The sequence below is a fragment of the Dipodomys merriami genome, unplaced genomic scaffold (assembly GCF_024711535.1).
Source record: "Dipodomys merriami isolate MVZ:Mamm:240054 unplaced genomic scaffold, mDipMer1.0.p SCAF_21, whole genome shotgun sequence".
Taxonomy (NCBI): domain Eukaryota; kingdom Metazoa; phylum Chordata; class Mammalia; order Rodentia; family Heteromyidae; genus Dipodomys; species Dipodomys merriami.
This window is the reverse complement of record NW_027203493.1, coordinates 17,264,166-17,279,165: the sequence shown is the minus strand read 5'-3', so window position 1 is coordinate 17,279,165 and position 15,000 is coordinate 17,264,166. Positions and strand designations below refer to the sequence as shown.

The following is a 15,000-nucleotide window of genomic DNA, read 5'->3' as shown; positions in this document are numbered from 1 at the left end:
CCAGCTTGTTTATCCAAAGTCAGCAGGGAGCACACTTAAACTGTGAATCTCTGGTTTCTGGAAAACCAAGCCCCTTTTAAAGGTTGACCTAAGTCAAGCCTACTAAAGATAATTTTCTTTTTGATTAGGGATGAACTGATAGTCAAATTATTTAGAACTTAACTTCACCTTGTCCATATTATAATAGAGCCTCATCACAGGAGTAGAATCTGCCTATACTTAAGAGAAAATTGAACTTGGTTTATTCACAAGAAACAAAAGCCCTGTGTACTACCTGAGAACGCTGCCTAACAGGTTGAGAGATTCTAACCTACCTCTCTCATTAAGGAAGAAAAACAATAAACAAAAACAGTATCAATAAGGGTGTCAAAAATCAGATTCAGATAAATAACTTTTACTTAATTATATAGTACTGAGCTAAATAGCTATTGAATATATATTTGTTATTGATGTTATTGAGTAAACATGCAACAATTACTAAAGGAGTCATGCTAAAAAACATAAGAACTTTTCTTTTTTTGTGTGCTGGTACAGGGCTTTAACTTAGGGCTTTGGTGCAGTCCCTCTGCTTTTTCTGCTCAAGGCTAGCACTTGACAGCTCCATTTCAGGCTTTTTAGTAGTTAATTAGAGATAAAAATCTCATGGACTTTTCTATCCAGGCTAGTTTGGAACTGTGATCCTCAGTTCTAGGCCTCCTTTTGGAACTGTGATCCTTAGTTCTAGGCCTCCTTTTTTTTTTTTTGTCAGTCGTAGGGCCTGAACTCTGGGCCTGGGTGCTGTCCCTAAGCTCTTCAGCTCAAGGCTACCTCTCTACCACTTGAGCCACAGCACCACTTCTGGCTTTCTCTGTTTCTGTGGTACTGAGGAATTGAACAGAGGGCCTCATGCATGCATGGCGAGTACTCTACCACTGAGCCACTTTCCCAGCCCCTTTAGCCACCTAATTAGCTAGGATTACAGAAACAAGTGACCAGCTCCTAACCAAAATAACTTATAAATGATAGATGAATACAAGGCATGTTCTCTGATCACAGAGAAACTAAAATAGAAACTATTTTAAAAGGGCTGGGAAGGTGGCTCAGCGGTAGAGTGCTTGCCTTGCATGCATGAGGCCCTGGGTTCGATTCCTCAGCACCACATAAGCAAAAAAAAAAAAAGCCGGAAGTGGCGCTGTGGCTCAAGTGGTAGAGTGCTAGCCTTGAGCTGAAGAGCTGAGGGACGACAGTGCCCAGGCCCAGAGTTCAGGCCCCACGACTGGAACCTCCCCTCTTCCCCCCCCCCAAAAAAAAAAGAACCTAAAAGATTACCAAAAAATAAAAACTTCAAATGTTAGGAAATTAAGCAATATATCTCTATATAATGGGTTAAAAAAGAAATCAGTGCCTGTAATCCTAGCTACAAAGGAGGCTGAGATCTGAGGATCATGGTTCAAAGTCAGCCTTTGCCAGAAGTCTCCGCAACTCTTAGCTCCAGTTAACCGCCAGAAAGCCAGAAGTAGCAATGTGGCTCCAAGTGGTAAAGTGCTAGCCTTGAGCAAAAAGAGCTTGGGGACAGAACCCAGGCTTTGAGTTCAAATCCTACAACCAATAGAAAAACAAAAACAAAACTACACACACTAAGCATACCTGTAATTCCAATACTCAATAGTTTATAAATACAGGATTATGAGTTTGAGGTTAGCCAGGGCTACACACTGAGTGTTAGGTTATCCTGGTCTACTTAGCAAGACCTTACCTAAAAGCAAGACAAAAACCTCAAAACACTATGTTGCAGGGTAATAATTTTTTTAAAAAAAATACAACATTTCAAAACTTGCATATATTAGGATAGAAAAAAATCTATGATCTAAGTAATAATCTCAAGTCAGAGGAAAAACTAAAAGTGAAGGCATGAAAAGATTAAATAAAAAACATAAATAGGATGGATGAATCAAAAAACCAGATTTTTTTAAAGATCTGATTAGCCCCTACCTGAGAAGATAAAGAAAAATAGAAAGAAAATACAAATAACTATTACCAGAAGTAGTAAAAGTGCTATCACTACAAATGTAATAAACATTAAAAAGATAAAGGATTTAAAATATTTCATGCCAACATATTTGAAAATGTAGATGAAATAGGCAATTCAGTAGGTAAACATTATATACTAAAACTGACATAGATAGGTGCTTGTAACTCATACCTGTAACTATAGCTCAGAAGGCTGAGATCTAAGAATCACAGTTATAAGCCAGCCCAAGCAGGTAAATTCCATGAGACTCTTATTTCCAATTAACCACCAAAAAGCTAAAAGCAGAATTGTGGTTCAAGGAGTAGTGGTAGCTTTGAGCAAAAAAAAAAAGCTCAAAAATAGCACCCAGGCCCTCCCAGCACACATGTGTGCACGCACACACATAGGAAGAGAGAGAGAGAGAGAGAGAGAGAGAGAAAGAGAGAAGGAAGGAAGGAAGGGAGAAAGGGAGACAGGGAGGAAGAGAGAAGAAAAGAGGGAGGGAGGGAAGGAGGCAGAAAGGGAAGAAGGATTGACATAAGAATAAACAGAAGTCTTGGATAGTCCTATAGCTAAAAAATTGGATCCCTAATTAAAATCCTTCCCATAATGAAAACTGCAGGGTTCAATGGCTTGGTAGCATGTTCTACAAATCATTTAAGCAAGAAATAAGACTGAGCTTACATAAACTCTTCCAGGAAACAGAAAAAGAGGCAACACTTCCTCACTTGTTTTACAAGGCAGCATCATCTTGATACCAAAACCTGATAGGAACATTGCAAGAAAGGAAAATTACAGACCAAACTCTCTCAGAAAGTATTAATTAAAAGACCCCCAAAAGTACTAGCAAGTTAATACATTAAAGATGATGTATTATAATCAAAATAAATTAAGTCTAGGAATCCTAAGTTTGTTAGCCTTCAGAAAATCAATTTCCCACATAACAGAATAACAAAGAAAAATCATATGGTAATCCTAAGGCAGACGAGTTTATTTGATAAAATTCCATCACTAGCCAGGTGCTAGTGGCTTACACTTATCATCCTAGCTATGTAGGTGGCTGAGCTTTGAGGATATCTCAGTTCAAAGCAAGGCCAGGCAGACAAATCTTCATGACTCTTAGGTCTAATTAACTAACAAAAAGCCAGAACTGGAAGTATGGCTCAAAAGGCAGGGCACCAGCTCAAGCAAAAAAGCTAAGCAAGAATTCCAGGCAGAGTCCAAGACCCAGTTAAAAAAAAAAATCTATTTGGGTATGGTGTCGCATGCCTTTAATCTCAGGACTTGAGAGGCTGAGAAGTTCAAGGCTAGCCTGTGCTACATCAGACCTGTCTCAAAAAAATGAAAACAAATGAAAGAATAGCTAACAAAAATTCTAGAGCAAGCTTCATATTTAAAGGTAGGAAGCTATATGCCAATGCTGAGCAAAGATTTATACTATCGTTACTGCTGCCCAATCCAGTATAGCTTTTATAAGGCAAGGAAAAGAAAGAAATGATATGGAAGGATGGCAAAGTTGGAAATACAACTATCACTATTCTACCACCCAGAGAAGTGAAAATTAAACCAATACTTTAGCTCTACTAAGACTAAAATCAAATTTTAAAGTACTGGTAGAATAATTTACCAGTATCTTTTGAAGTTTAACCCAGAAAACCCAACCCTAGATATTTGCCTGATAAGAATACGCCTATGTGTCAAAAATCTTTACATCAAATTTACAGCACTACTATTAATAACCAGAACTAGGAAAAAAAAAACAACATTGCACATGTACACACCGTAGTCTACTCTTATAATGGAACTATATTTCGTAACAAAAACAGGAAAATGATTACATATAATACAGCTGACTCTCACAACCAAAACACACAAAAAATACAATCGTACAATGTATATAAATTTGAAAAATAGAAATCTTCTGGAGGCACTGTTTTCAACTCAAGTATTAAAAATAATAATAACTAGAAAATCTTTAAGGCTATGGGTTTGAGCTCCAGCATCACATAAAACAAAACCTTTCAAAATGAGATCATGATAAGTATTCTCAAGCAATCTTGTGGAATCAGTTGTTTCTGTAATAAAAAATAAAGGGCTAGGAATATGGCTTAGTGGTAGAGTGCTTGCATGAACCCTGGGCTTGATTCCTCAGCACCACACAAACAGAAAAAGATGGAAGTGCCACTGTGGCTCAAATGATAAAGTGCTATCCTTGAGCAAAAGAAGCTCAGGGACAGTGCCCAGTCCCTGAGTTCAAGCCCCAGGAATGGCAAAAAGATAAAATTTCCACTTCCTCTAGAGATCAAAAGTCCTTTAAACAAATTGGTGTTCTGCTTCTTTGGCCAAAGAAGAATGGTGAATTAAATAAAGACAAAGTTGAAAATAATCACATTTTACACCATAAAGCATGTACAAGTTGTTTCTTGTATCTTATCAGATTACAATAGAACAAAATTAGACATCAATAGCAAAAAAACTATAGAAACTACACAAACACATAAAGATTGAATGATATACATCTGAATGGCAGTGGATCCTTGAAGAAATCAAGAAGGAAAATTTCAATTTTCTAGAATCAAAAAGAAAATAAAAAAATATACCAGAGTGTGGCAGACAGTTAGGAAAGGCAAATTTATAGCTACAAGTCCTTACTTAAAAACTCAGAGATATTCCAAATAAATAACCTTATGATGAATCTCAAAAGTGAAACCCAAAATTAGTAGAAGAAAATAAAAATTATCAGAGTGGAAATGAATGGATACTAAACAAGATTTAATTAGCATATGTGCACAAATGATAGTGATTCAAAGTTACTTAAACTAATCTATATATTGTACTATATATGCTAGCAGTAACTAAAAGGGAGAAGGATGACACTTTATTCCCAGTACCTTTCAGAGACATAACCATCCGAGGACAGCGGGGCTCCAAGTACTTTTTGAGGTCATCCCAGGCCTTTTTAATAGCAGCATAATGATCAATGTATCTTCCTACATCACAGTAAGTGTCTATGAAGAGAGATTTCCAGCACTGACGCTTCCGTGTTTTCTCTTCCCTACAAAGATTTTAAAAGACATTTGAAATAGCATATTATTTTTAACATTTAACAATATACTTTATTGGGTATTTGTGGTTCCTTTACCTTCTCTTTGTTTATTTCAGCCACAAAGGGAGGTTAGATACAGAAGTGATACAGACATCGGCAACTTTAACAGCAGTTATGACCTAATAGAATTATGTGTTATTTCTTACTTTCTACTTATTTTTTCTAAGTTTCTACTCCTTAATAAAATATAATGTGAACAATATGGGGATTCAAACTTTAACTTATTGCTAAAAATATACCAATTACAACTTTTTTTTTGGTCAGTCATGGGGCTTGAACTCAGGGCTTGGGTGCTGTCCCTGAGCTTTTGTGCTCAAGACTAGCACCCAACCACTTTGAAGCCACCGTTCTGCTTCCAGTTTTCTGATGGCTAACTGGAAATAAGAGTCTCATGGACTTTCCTACCAGGGCTAGCTTCGAACCATGATTCTCAAATCTCAGTCTCCTGAGCCGCTAGGATTATAGGTGTGAGCCAGAAGTGTCCACTCAACTATAAAAATTTTAAAGCTATATATAGTACTATTTTAGAGAATAGCCTAATGATATAATATTAATTTAGCATATCTACATTGAATTAGCCAGATAATCATAAAGTATCAAGATAATTATATGACATTTTTATTTGGTAGATCTTCACATTTACTGAGTGTACACTTAGCCATTAAAAACCTAAAAACAAAGACACTTATTTTGTGAAGTATTAGGTTTTGCTATTGCTGGGCAAGGTACTCTACTTCTTGAGCCACACACCCCACCTTGCAGGGTACTTTTTTTTTGCCCTCAAAAGGATATAATAGGAGAAAAAAATAAAGCACAAATTTAAGACCAAAGTGATAGGGGAAAAAACAGCCAAAGGTGACTTTAAGAAAAGATATGAATGAGGTTAAACTTTCCCCTAGAGGAAATAGAGCTATGAAGGGTATTTATTTATTTATTTATTTATTTATTTATTGCCAGTCCTGGGGCTTGAACTCAGGACCTAGGAGCTGTCCCTAGCGCTCTACCCCTTGAGCCACAGCGTCACTTCTGGCTTTTTCTGCTTATGTGGTACTGAGGAATCGAACCCAGGGCTTTCATGCATGCTAGGCAAGCACTCTACCACTAGGCCATGTTCCCAGCCCCTATGAAGGGTTTTGTGGGAAAGTTAAAAGAGCTGAGGTATGGTGGAGTATGGAAGGATAGATTAAAGTGAGTAAATGAGGCATTAAAGAGGTTTGGAAGGTTTTGTAGTACTCCTGATGAGCAGTAATCAATGGACCTAAGGCTGTGGTAGATAGGTAAAAATAGGAAGATGAGGGGGCTGGGAAGGTGGTTCAGTGGTAGAGTGCTTGCCTTGCATGCATGAGGCCCTGGGTTCGATTCCTCAGGACCACATAAGCAAAAAGAAAAAAAGCCGGAAGTGGTGCTGTGGCTCAAGTGGTAGAGTGCTAGCCTTGAGCTGAGGAGCTGAGGGACAGTACCCAGGCCCAGAGTTCAGGCCCCATGACTGGAACCCCCCCCCCCAAAAAAATAGGAAGATGAGAAATATACAAAAACGTAAGTCAGGAAGGCTTGGTAATAATATAGAGAAAGAGAGAGAATGAGTGAGTGACTCCTAATTCTGGCTGTAATACCTAGATGGATGGTGCTGCCATGAAGACTAGGAAGCAGAAGAACAGGTTTAGATATTGGGAAAACAAAAAAGAAATTTGTTTTTGTTATCTTGGGATAGAGTTTCAGTCTGACCTTCTTCCTCTGCCTCCCAAATGCTGGGAATACAGGCATATACTACCTACCACACTGGTTCAAAGAGAGGAGCTGGCCAGGGAATGAGGAGGGAAGAGAACTTTTTTTTGGTCGGTCGTGGGGCCTGAACTCTGAGCCTGGGCGGTGTCCCTCCAGCTCTTCAGCTCAAGGCTAGCGCTCTACCACTTGAGCCACAGTGCCACTTCCAGTTTTCTGGTGGTTTACTGGAGATGAGAGGCTCACAGACTTTCCTGCCTGAGCTGGCTTTGGACCACAACCCTCAGATCTCAGCTTCCTGAGTAGCTAGGATTACAGGTGAGAGCCACCAGCGCCAGGCCCAAGAACATTTTTTTAATTACTCTAAATAATATATATTATTTATATATTATGTATATATTATACATTGTTACATTATGTTAATAGTATATATTATTATTAGTATGTTGACATTATTATATATATTGCTATATATTATTATATATAATATATATATATATATTATCCAAACTAAATAGTACCAAAGAACTTGGTTGACAATGTAGATCATTGGCAGAGACTTGTTTAGTGAGGCCTTTTGTTCAATCTCCAGTAGCATAGAAACTAAAATCTATATTAAAAAGGTACAGCAAAACAGACTCTAGTTCTAAGCCCAAACTAATGAAACATGCGCTATTTATGGAAGTTTTTCTCTAATTCCAAATGCTTATATATCTGATACATACATTCATCTGATACATTTAGTATGTAGCTGCTGACCCTACAAAATTGAAGGCAAGGACACAACAATACTCAGAACTCCTCCATTCTTCCTTTTCCTAGTGTTTGATAGAACTAAAGCTGGCAGCTTTAAACAATAGTACTTAAATTTTCACTTCTCACTTTACCAACTTCAGTCTCAAGCTGACATCCCACAAGCTAAGAAAAGACAGTATTCCTAACATTCACACCCCAACTGTTTGTCATTTTCACTTTATTCTGGCAAATCTGTTAACATTCGCTGAACCCAGCTCAAGCATATGGCCAAAAGAAATATCCTACAGTAGACAGTTGTGCCAAGAAGCCTGGAGCCCATTGGGGATATGAAAGGGAAGGATTTGGGTAGTTGCTCTAAACATGGCAAGTAGCACTCATGAAGGTAAACAGGAATGGGCTAAGAACAGAGAGCACTAACATTTACTGGCAGACACAAAGAGCTAAAAAAGGAGAGAGAAACCAGGGTTAGAAAGGAACATCAGGGTGGACTAGCAGTTTGCAAGTGTAAGATAGGAAAGAGAGGGAGGAAGGTCAGATGGAGAGTGGCTAACAGCTACTAACGTAGTGTTAAATAGAAGGAAAGAATTCTAATTTTCTACAGCACACAGAACTATAGTTTATAAAAATTTATTTTATATTTTATACTACATAGTTTTATGAGAACTAAGAGGAACTGGAAGGTTCCCAACATAAAGTTTAAGACAGAAATGTTCACCTTAGTTAATTCACAGAAATGAAAATCTGTATACCTGTATTGAAGTATGACACTTAACTCATAGTATGTACAAATTACTGTATGTATTAATGAAAACCACAAAGTTAAAATTTAGTCTAAAGAAATTTCATCCACCCTCTTCCACATATACAAAATACATAGTGTGAATACTTACTCTGATATCAGCCAGTATTTTTTGCAATGTCTTCTCCATAATGGATCATGAGTTGATAGCTGGCTAAGTCTTCGACTAACATAGCAACAGCTGGCAGTAACCAGAATCACAATTAGTATAAGAGAAAATTGTAAAATTACAAGTAAAAATATGGTTGAATTTGGTTTCTCTTTACTTATCTCCAATTCACTACCACAATAAAATATTTTCTAGAATGTATTCAGTGTGTTAGCTAATGTATCTACCTTGTGAGTAGTACATTTTAAACTATTTCAGTTCACAAATAAGTCCTGAAGCCTCTACAGTTATAAATTTCACAAGAAAATCTACAACAGAGAAGATATACAGTGAACTGCAAATCAGGGAGTTTTCCTATATTCATCATGACAGTGAACAACTCCACGTAAAGGAAGATATACTACTCAGGTAAAACAAAGTGGTTTTCAAAGTCTTTTTCTTTCCAATATTTTCAAGGTATGTTTCTTAATATGTTAGCATTTTGTTCTAACTGTTTTGTTCTAATTTTCTTTTAAAGGATTAAACTACTGCAGCCCAAAATACATTTTCATTAAAATCAACTATTAGAGTCCACTTAAAAATCATATCTACCTGGACACTGATGGCTCATGCCTGTAATCCTAGCTACTCAAGAGACTGAGATTTGAGGATCAGGACCAGGGTTCAAAGTCAGCCTAGGCAGAAAAAGTCTGTGAGACTCTTATCTCCAATTCACCAACAAAAAGCTGTGAGTAGAGCTGTACTCTACACTTTTGGGCTCAAGTGGAAGAGCACTAGCCTGTAGCACAAAAGCTTAGGGAGGATTGGGAAGGTGGCTCAGTGGTAGAGCGCTTGCCTTGCATGCATGAGGCCCTGGGCTCGATTCCTCAGCACCACATAAGCAGAAAAAAAAAAAAGCTGGAAGTGGCGCTGTTGGCTCAAGTGGTAGAGTGCTAGCCTTGAGCTGAAGAGCTGAGGGATAGCGCCCAGGCCCAGAGTTCAGGCCCCATGACCAGACGCCCCTCCCCCCCCCCCAACAAAAAAGCTTAGGGATAGCATCCAGGCCCTGAGTTCAATTCCCAAGACTAGTTAAAAAAAAAATGCAAATCTGTATCATTATACTTCGAATTTTGTGGCTATACAAATTACTGACTGTCCCAAATTATGAAATGTTAGATATAAATAATATTCTCTCTCTATATTTTGTACTACATTGAATTTTCAAACATACTTGTGTTCAATACTGTTACACTGCATAAAAATTTGTGGAAAATGAACTCAAATTAGGAAAATAGGTTTGCGCGCGCACGCGTGTGTGTGTGTGTGTGTGTGTGTGTGTGTGTGTGTGTGTATGTGTGTGCATGTGTGTGCATACTAGGGTTAAACTCAGGGCCTAATGCTCTTGTTTAACTTTTTCTTTTTCTTTTTTTTTTTGGTCGGACGTGGGGCTTGAACTCTGGGCTTGGGTGCTATCCCTCAGCTCCTCAGCTCAAGCAAGGCAAGTGCTCTACCGATAGAGCCACAACATCACTTCCAGTTTTCTAGTGGTTTATTGGAGATAAGAGTCTCAGGGACTTTCCTGCCCGGGCTCGCTTTGAACCCAGATCCTCAGATCTCAGCCTCCTGAGTAGCTAGGATTACAGGCATGAGCCATCGGCTCCCGGCTTCTTGTTTAACTTTTTCCACTCAAGGCTGGCACTCTGCTACCCGAGTTATTTTCCTATTTCTGCCTTTTTGCTAGCTGGCTGGGGGTAGAGCCTCTCAAATTCATCTGCCCAAGCTGGTTGCAAACCAGGTTCCAAAGAACCCAGCCTCCTGAGATTACAGGCATGAGCCACCAGTGCCTGGCTAGGAAAGAACATTTCTAATCATTCAGAAAAGGAATCACTCACAAGTCACAGAAAGTAAACAGTCAATGATCTCACTGGGGCAACAGAATCTTCAATCACAGAGGGTTTGTCAAGGCCATGGGCAGGATATGTTAACAAGTTAGGTTTTGGTTTTCAGATTTTATAGAAGCAGCATCCTCATATTTGTATAAACTCAAGAGAAACTCAAAGTAAATTTTGTAAACCTAAGAATCTCTCTAGTTTTAGAAATTCAGGTTTTATTTCCTCTCTTCTTGATTCTTCTTTCTCCACTGCCCCTGCAGTTAAACAGAAAAGAATCTGGAACAAACACCAAATGTAATTTTGATGCATATGGAGGCTAAAAACTACTATTCTAAAGATAAGACTTCAATTCACTTGAGTAAGATCTGTACCTCAGGTATTTCTATGCTTAATGAGTGTCACAGATGATACTGAGACACAGTGCAAATAGAAATGGTATGCAATAAATCACTCTGGGAGAAAAAAGTCATCATGCTATCTCAGATTCAAACTTTGCCACTAATATTACAACAAAATCCCACTGGATTATTCCAGTCCAACACAGTTGAGTAATATGCTCAACACAATTGAGTAAATAAGTACCCAAACTATGAGGACTTGGTAATGGCTGGGCACAAGTGAAGACTGCATGGTATTGTGTAGAAAGAAGCTTCAGTATACTAGACATGACTGCAAATGAAATTAATTTGTATTCAATTCTATTGATTTTCACAGATACTTATAAAGAAGCCCTGTCAATTCAGCTTAAAACTGTGATTACTACCTAAAGCATTTAAAATACAATCTGTCATCCTCACCTTAGCTTACAAGGCCCAACATGACTTTACCTGCCTGACCTCAAGCAAGTCTGCCTGTGTATCCCTTGTATTTAGTCACTCCTTATTTCCAGCCATACCAGCCTTCTCCATTCTCCAATGGGCCATGCTGTTGAGTAGTCCCAGCACGCTCTAAATGCATTGTTCACTGTGTGAGGAGGGTACTATGCTGTGCTTCCTATATGGCAGCTCCATTGTGATTGGTGGTTCCTCAGTCCCCACTCCTTAACAGAGCATCTATTTTGTTCATAACATTTAGCACCCCGTCAATAAGCACTGTCTTTCCATCTTCTTGTATGAGTCTATAAACTCCATGAGAGGAACTTTATCTGCCTTCTTCACTAATCCCTAACATCAGGTACACAACAGGCACTCAAAAAGCAGAAAAACAATTAGGGGGAAAAAAGCCCTAAGAACTAGAGCTATGGCTCAAGTGGTAGAGTACCTTCCAAGTGAATTTAATTTTTTTTTTTTTTTGCCAGTCCTGAGGCTTGAACTCAAGGCCTGGGCATTGTCCCTGAGCCTCTTTGTGCTCAAGGCTAGCACTCTACCACTTGCACCACAGCACCACTTTTGGATTTTTCTGAGTAGTTTACTGGAGATAAGGGACTCATGGACTTTCCTGCCTTGGAAGGCTTTGAACTACAATCCTCAGATCTCAGCCTCCTGAGTAGCTAGAATTACAGGGGTGAATCACCAGCACTGGGTCAAACTCCCCCCCCCAAAAAAAACCCACCACACTTCAAACTCCAGTTTCATCAAAAACCAATCTATTGAATACTTGATGAATACAAAACCAAACAGGACAGTCCTCATCTTCCAGAAACATAAATCTGTCCAGTATGCCAAGTAAATTCCACAAAAGGAGGAAGAAAGTACAGAGTGGCATCTTAAAGGAATTCACCAAGCCAGGTAGGGAAGAGGGGAAGCAAGGTTTACAAGCAAGGTCGAGCTTAATTATGCCACACACACACAAAAAAGTGCAAGTGTGTGTGTGGTATGTCGGGTAAAGTCAGATTTGGCTAGGCTACACTGTGCACAAATGATAGTGGAGGAGAAATAAGGCTTAAAAGGCCTTAGATAATAAGCCTTAGATAAGAGCTGCAAACATCCCACAAAGCTTAATGTCCAGTCTGTAAATAAGGAGTATCATAGGTTTTTAAGAATGACAGGTCTATTTTGGGGAAATCACTCTGGCGGTAACGTATCAGAGGTGGAGAGGGGGGATGGGAGGGTGGTCTAGGTATTCCGCCCGCCTGCTCTGTAAAGCCATGTAGAGCCATGTTGTCAAGGAGGTAAACAATCCTGACACACAAGGCGGGGCCAGGAAGGCAGACAGCACCCCATCCCGGGCAGCCCCAATCTCTGAAAAGACCTGGTCCATGTTTAACTGTCTTCTTGTTTTTTTGTCTGTGTGGTTTTTGTTTTGTTTAAACCAGAGACCCAGCGCTTTATGGCAATCCATTACCTGTACCACCGCCTCTCCCCACCGGAAGTCAGTACCCAAGCACCCAAATCCGCCCCCCACCCCGCCGTGAGCAGGCAGGGTGGAGAGCCAAACGCCTCTCCAACGTGGAAGTGACGCGGTGAGGCCCCCGCGGGCGGTCCCGAAGCGGGGTGACACCCAGCTGGGCTCAGGGGTGACCCCCTCCGCCTCCAGTGGGCGCGCGTCGACCCGCCCACGCCGCCGGCGCCGGATCCCAGGCCTGGGGCCCAGCAGACACCAGCGCCCGCCGGGAGAGGGGGTTGACTCCCAGCGTCCCGGGCGGGGACGGGCGGGGACGGGCGGGCGGGCGCCGCGGGCGCCGCCGGGTGGGGGTGGGGGGCAGCACTAACTCCCTTCGGGGACAACCGGGCCTCGCTGAGGCCTGGATGGGACGGGAGACCCCCGAGCCAGGTCCTCCGGGTCCCCGTCTCCCCCCCACCCCGGGGAGGGGTGGCGCTAACAGGACGAGGACGGACCCGGTGTCACCTTCTAAGCTGCCGCAGGGTGCCAAGATCCACTCAGGGCCCGGCTTCCTCCCGTCCCGCCTGGCCATCTCCTCCTCTTGTTCCCACCCCTGCCAAGCGCACTGCCCCATTACTTGATTAGGTCCCGGTAGTCCAAGAAGGATAGGATAAGAAGCAGCGGATCTGTAGGCAGCGACTCCAGGGTCAGCGTCATTGCCGTCTCAGCCTCCATAGCCGCCATCTTGCCTAGCCCGGTGCAGCCTAGCCTGGCCCCGCCCCGGCCCCGCCCCGGCCCCGCCCCGGGCCCGCCCCCGCCGCGCGGGACGCCCGCACAGGTTTGTTATGTAACCGCCTGTAGGACACGCCCACCCGGCGGCCCCGCCCACCATCCCCGCCCCGCGCTGGGCGCTGCTGGGTGTCCTGCTCTGGTTCCCCGCCCTGTCGGGCTGCCTCCTGTGGTCCTGTTCTGCGGATCGCACACGTCCCCTGATCTCACCTGACGTTCCAGCTCCAAAACCTGCCCGTCCTACCTATTTTCACGCCTCCATGCCTCCTGCCAAATCTCACCCTAAAAATGCCTCGGCACCCTGGCCTCCTCCGCGTTTTCTCTTGCAGGAGCCCTGACTCTGGGAGGTCTCTCCTTAGCTGAGCCAGGATCTTCGGGGGCATTTCCTTACCCTCCCTCCACTACTCGAGACAGTCTGTACTGGAGGCTGCGGCTCAATTGCGCTGGCCAGTTTTCAGCCTATAAAGCTTACAAAACGAACTGTGAAAAGTTGAATAGGTTTTTATTTATTAATAGGTTTTTATTTATTATTTTATTTATTATTTATTATTCCAGAGGGTTGTGAAACGCTGAGGGAGGGAAACTGGAGTCAAAAGATGGCTGTTGTGTAGCGTTGCCAGGATGATACATAATCGGTGTAAAGCTCCTGGCTGGAGAGATACCCAATAAATGTTCACTCCCCAGCAATTTACGGCTATTGGAAGTGTCCCTCAACTGTTTGGAAAAGCAAAATTACCTCTCCCTCAGTCTCCCCAAGTTTTCTCCATTCACAATATCACTGATGAGTTCTTTGTGATTTAAATAATGACCCCTATTTTTTTTTCTTTTTATTATTTTAAAGGTGATGTACAGAGGGTAACCATTACATCTGTCCAGTAAAACATCTAACCACAACTTCATATATCCATAGTATTTATATACGTATTTTTAAATTGGATTAAGATTAGTCAGTTCCTGTTTATAAACAGTCTTGTTCAAACGTTTAAGCTCAGGTCATCAAAAAGAAAGTTTAAATTCAGATTGCTTAAAGGTAGTCATTTCTACAAAAAAAAATATGCCTTTTTAGGTAGGAAACTTTGTGAAGTCATTTAATCCTAATTTATACTTATCTATATTTTTCAGGTGGGCTACCTGTTTTAAATCCAATAGCAAATAGGGGTTTTAGTTACACTGAATTGACTTCTATTGCAGTATTATACTTAGGTTTGATCTTAGCTGCGATTGGTAAGGCAAAAGACCACAAGCAGAGAATTTCCTCCACTGGAAATTCCACAGGCACTTGCCCAGGGCACAGATTAAAGAGTGAAACAAAACAAAACAAAATCCCTGCAAGAATAAAAATAACATTTAAACATTTTGGAGTTAATCCAGAGGCTTGAACTCAGGGCCTGGGCCCTATCCTAAGCTTTTTGCTCTACCACTTGAGCCACAGTTCCACTTCCATCTTTACTTTGGTAGCTAACTGGACATAAGGCTTGTATGGCCTTTACTGATCAGTCTGGCATTCATTGATCCTTAATCCTAGTATCTAAGAAACCTGGTTAGCTAGGGTTGTAAGTGTCCAGCAAGAAACATTTTCATACGATATTTTTAAAC

General features: G+C 41.0%; 1 protein-coding gene across 3 annotated transcripts in view; it reads right to left on the bottom strand.

Annotated features, from left to right (window-relative positions):
- The window catches only part of Fbxo3 (F-box protein 3), a 30,363-nt gene extending 16,955 nt beyond the window's left edge, over window positions 1-13,408 (bottom strand). For all 3 annotated transcript variants that reach the window (XM_070032623.1, XM_070032622.1, XM_070032624.1), the window contains exons 1-3: window positions 13,253-13,408; window positions 8,465-8,554; window positions 4,882-5,045 (exon numbers count right to left, since the gene is read on the bottom strand). In XM_070032623.1, coding sequence (XP_069888724.1) covers window positions 4,882-5,045; window positions 8,465-8,554; window positions 13,253-13,359 — 361 coding nt within the window. In that variant the 5' untranslated portion in view covers window positions 13,360-13,408. The remainder of the gene's footprint in view (window positions 1-4,881; window positions 5,046-8,464; window positions 8,555-13,252) is intronic.
- Window positions 13,409-15,000: the final 1,592 nt, after the last annotated feature.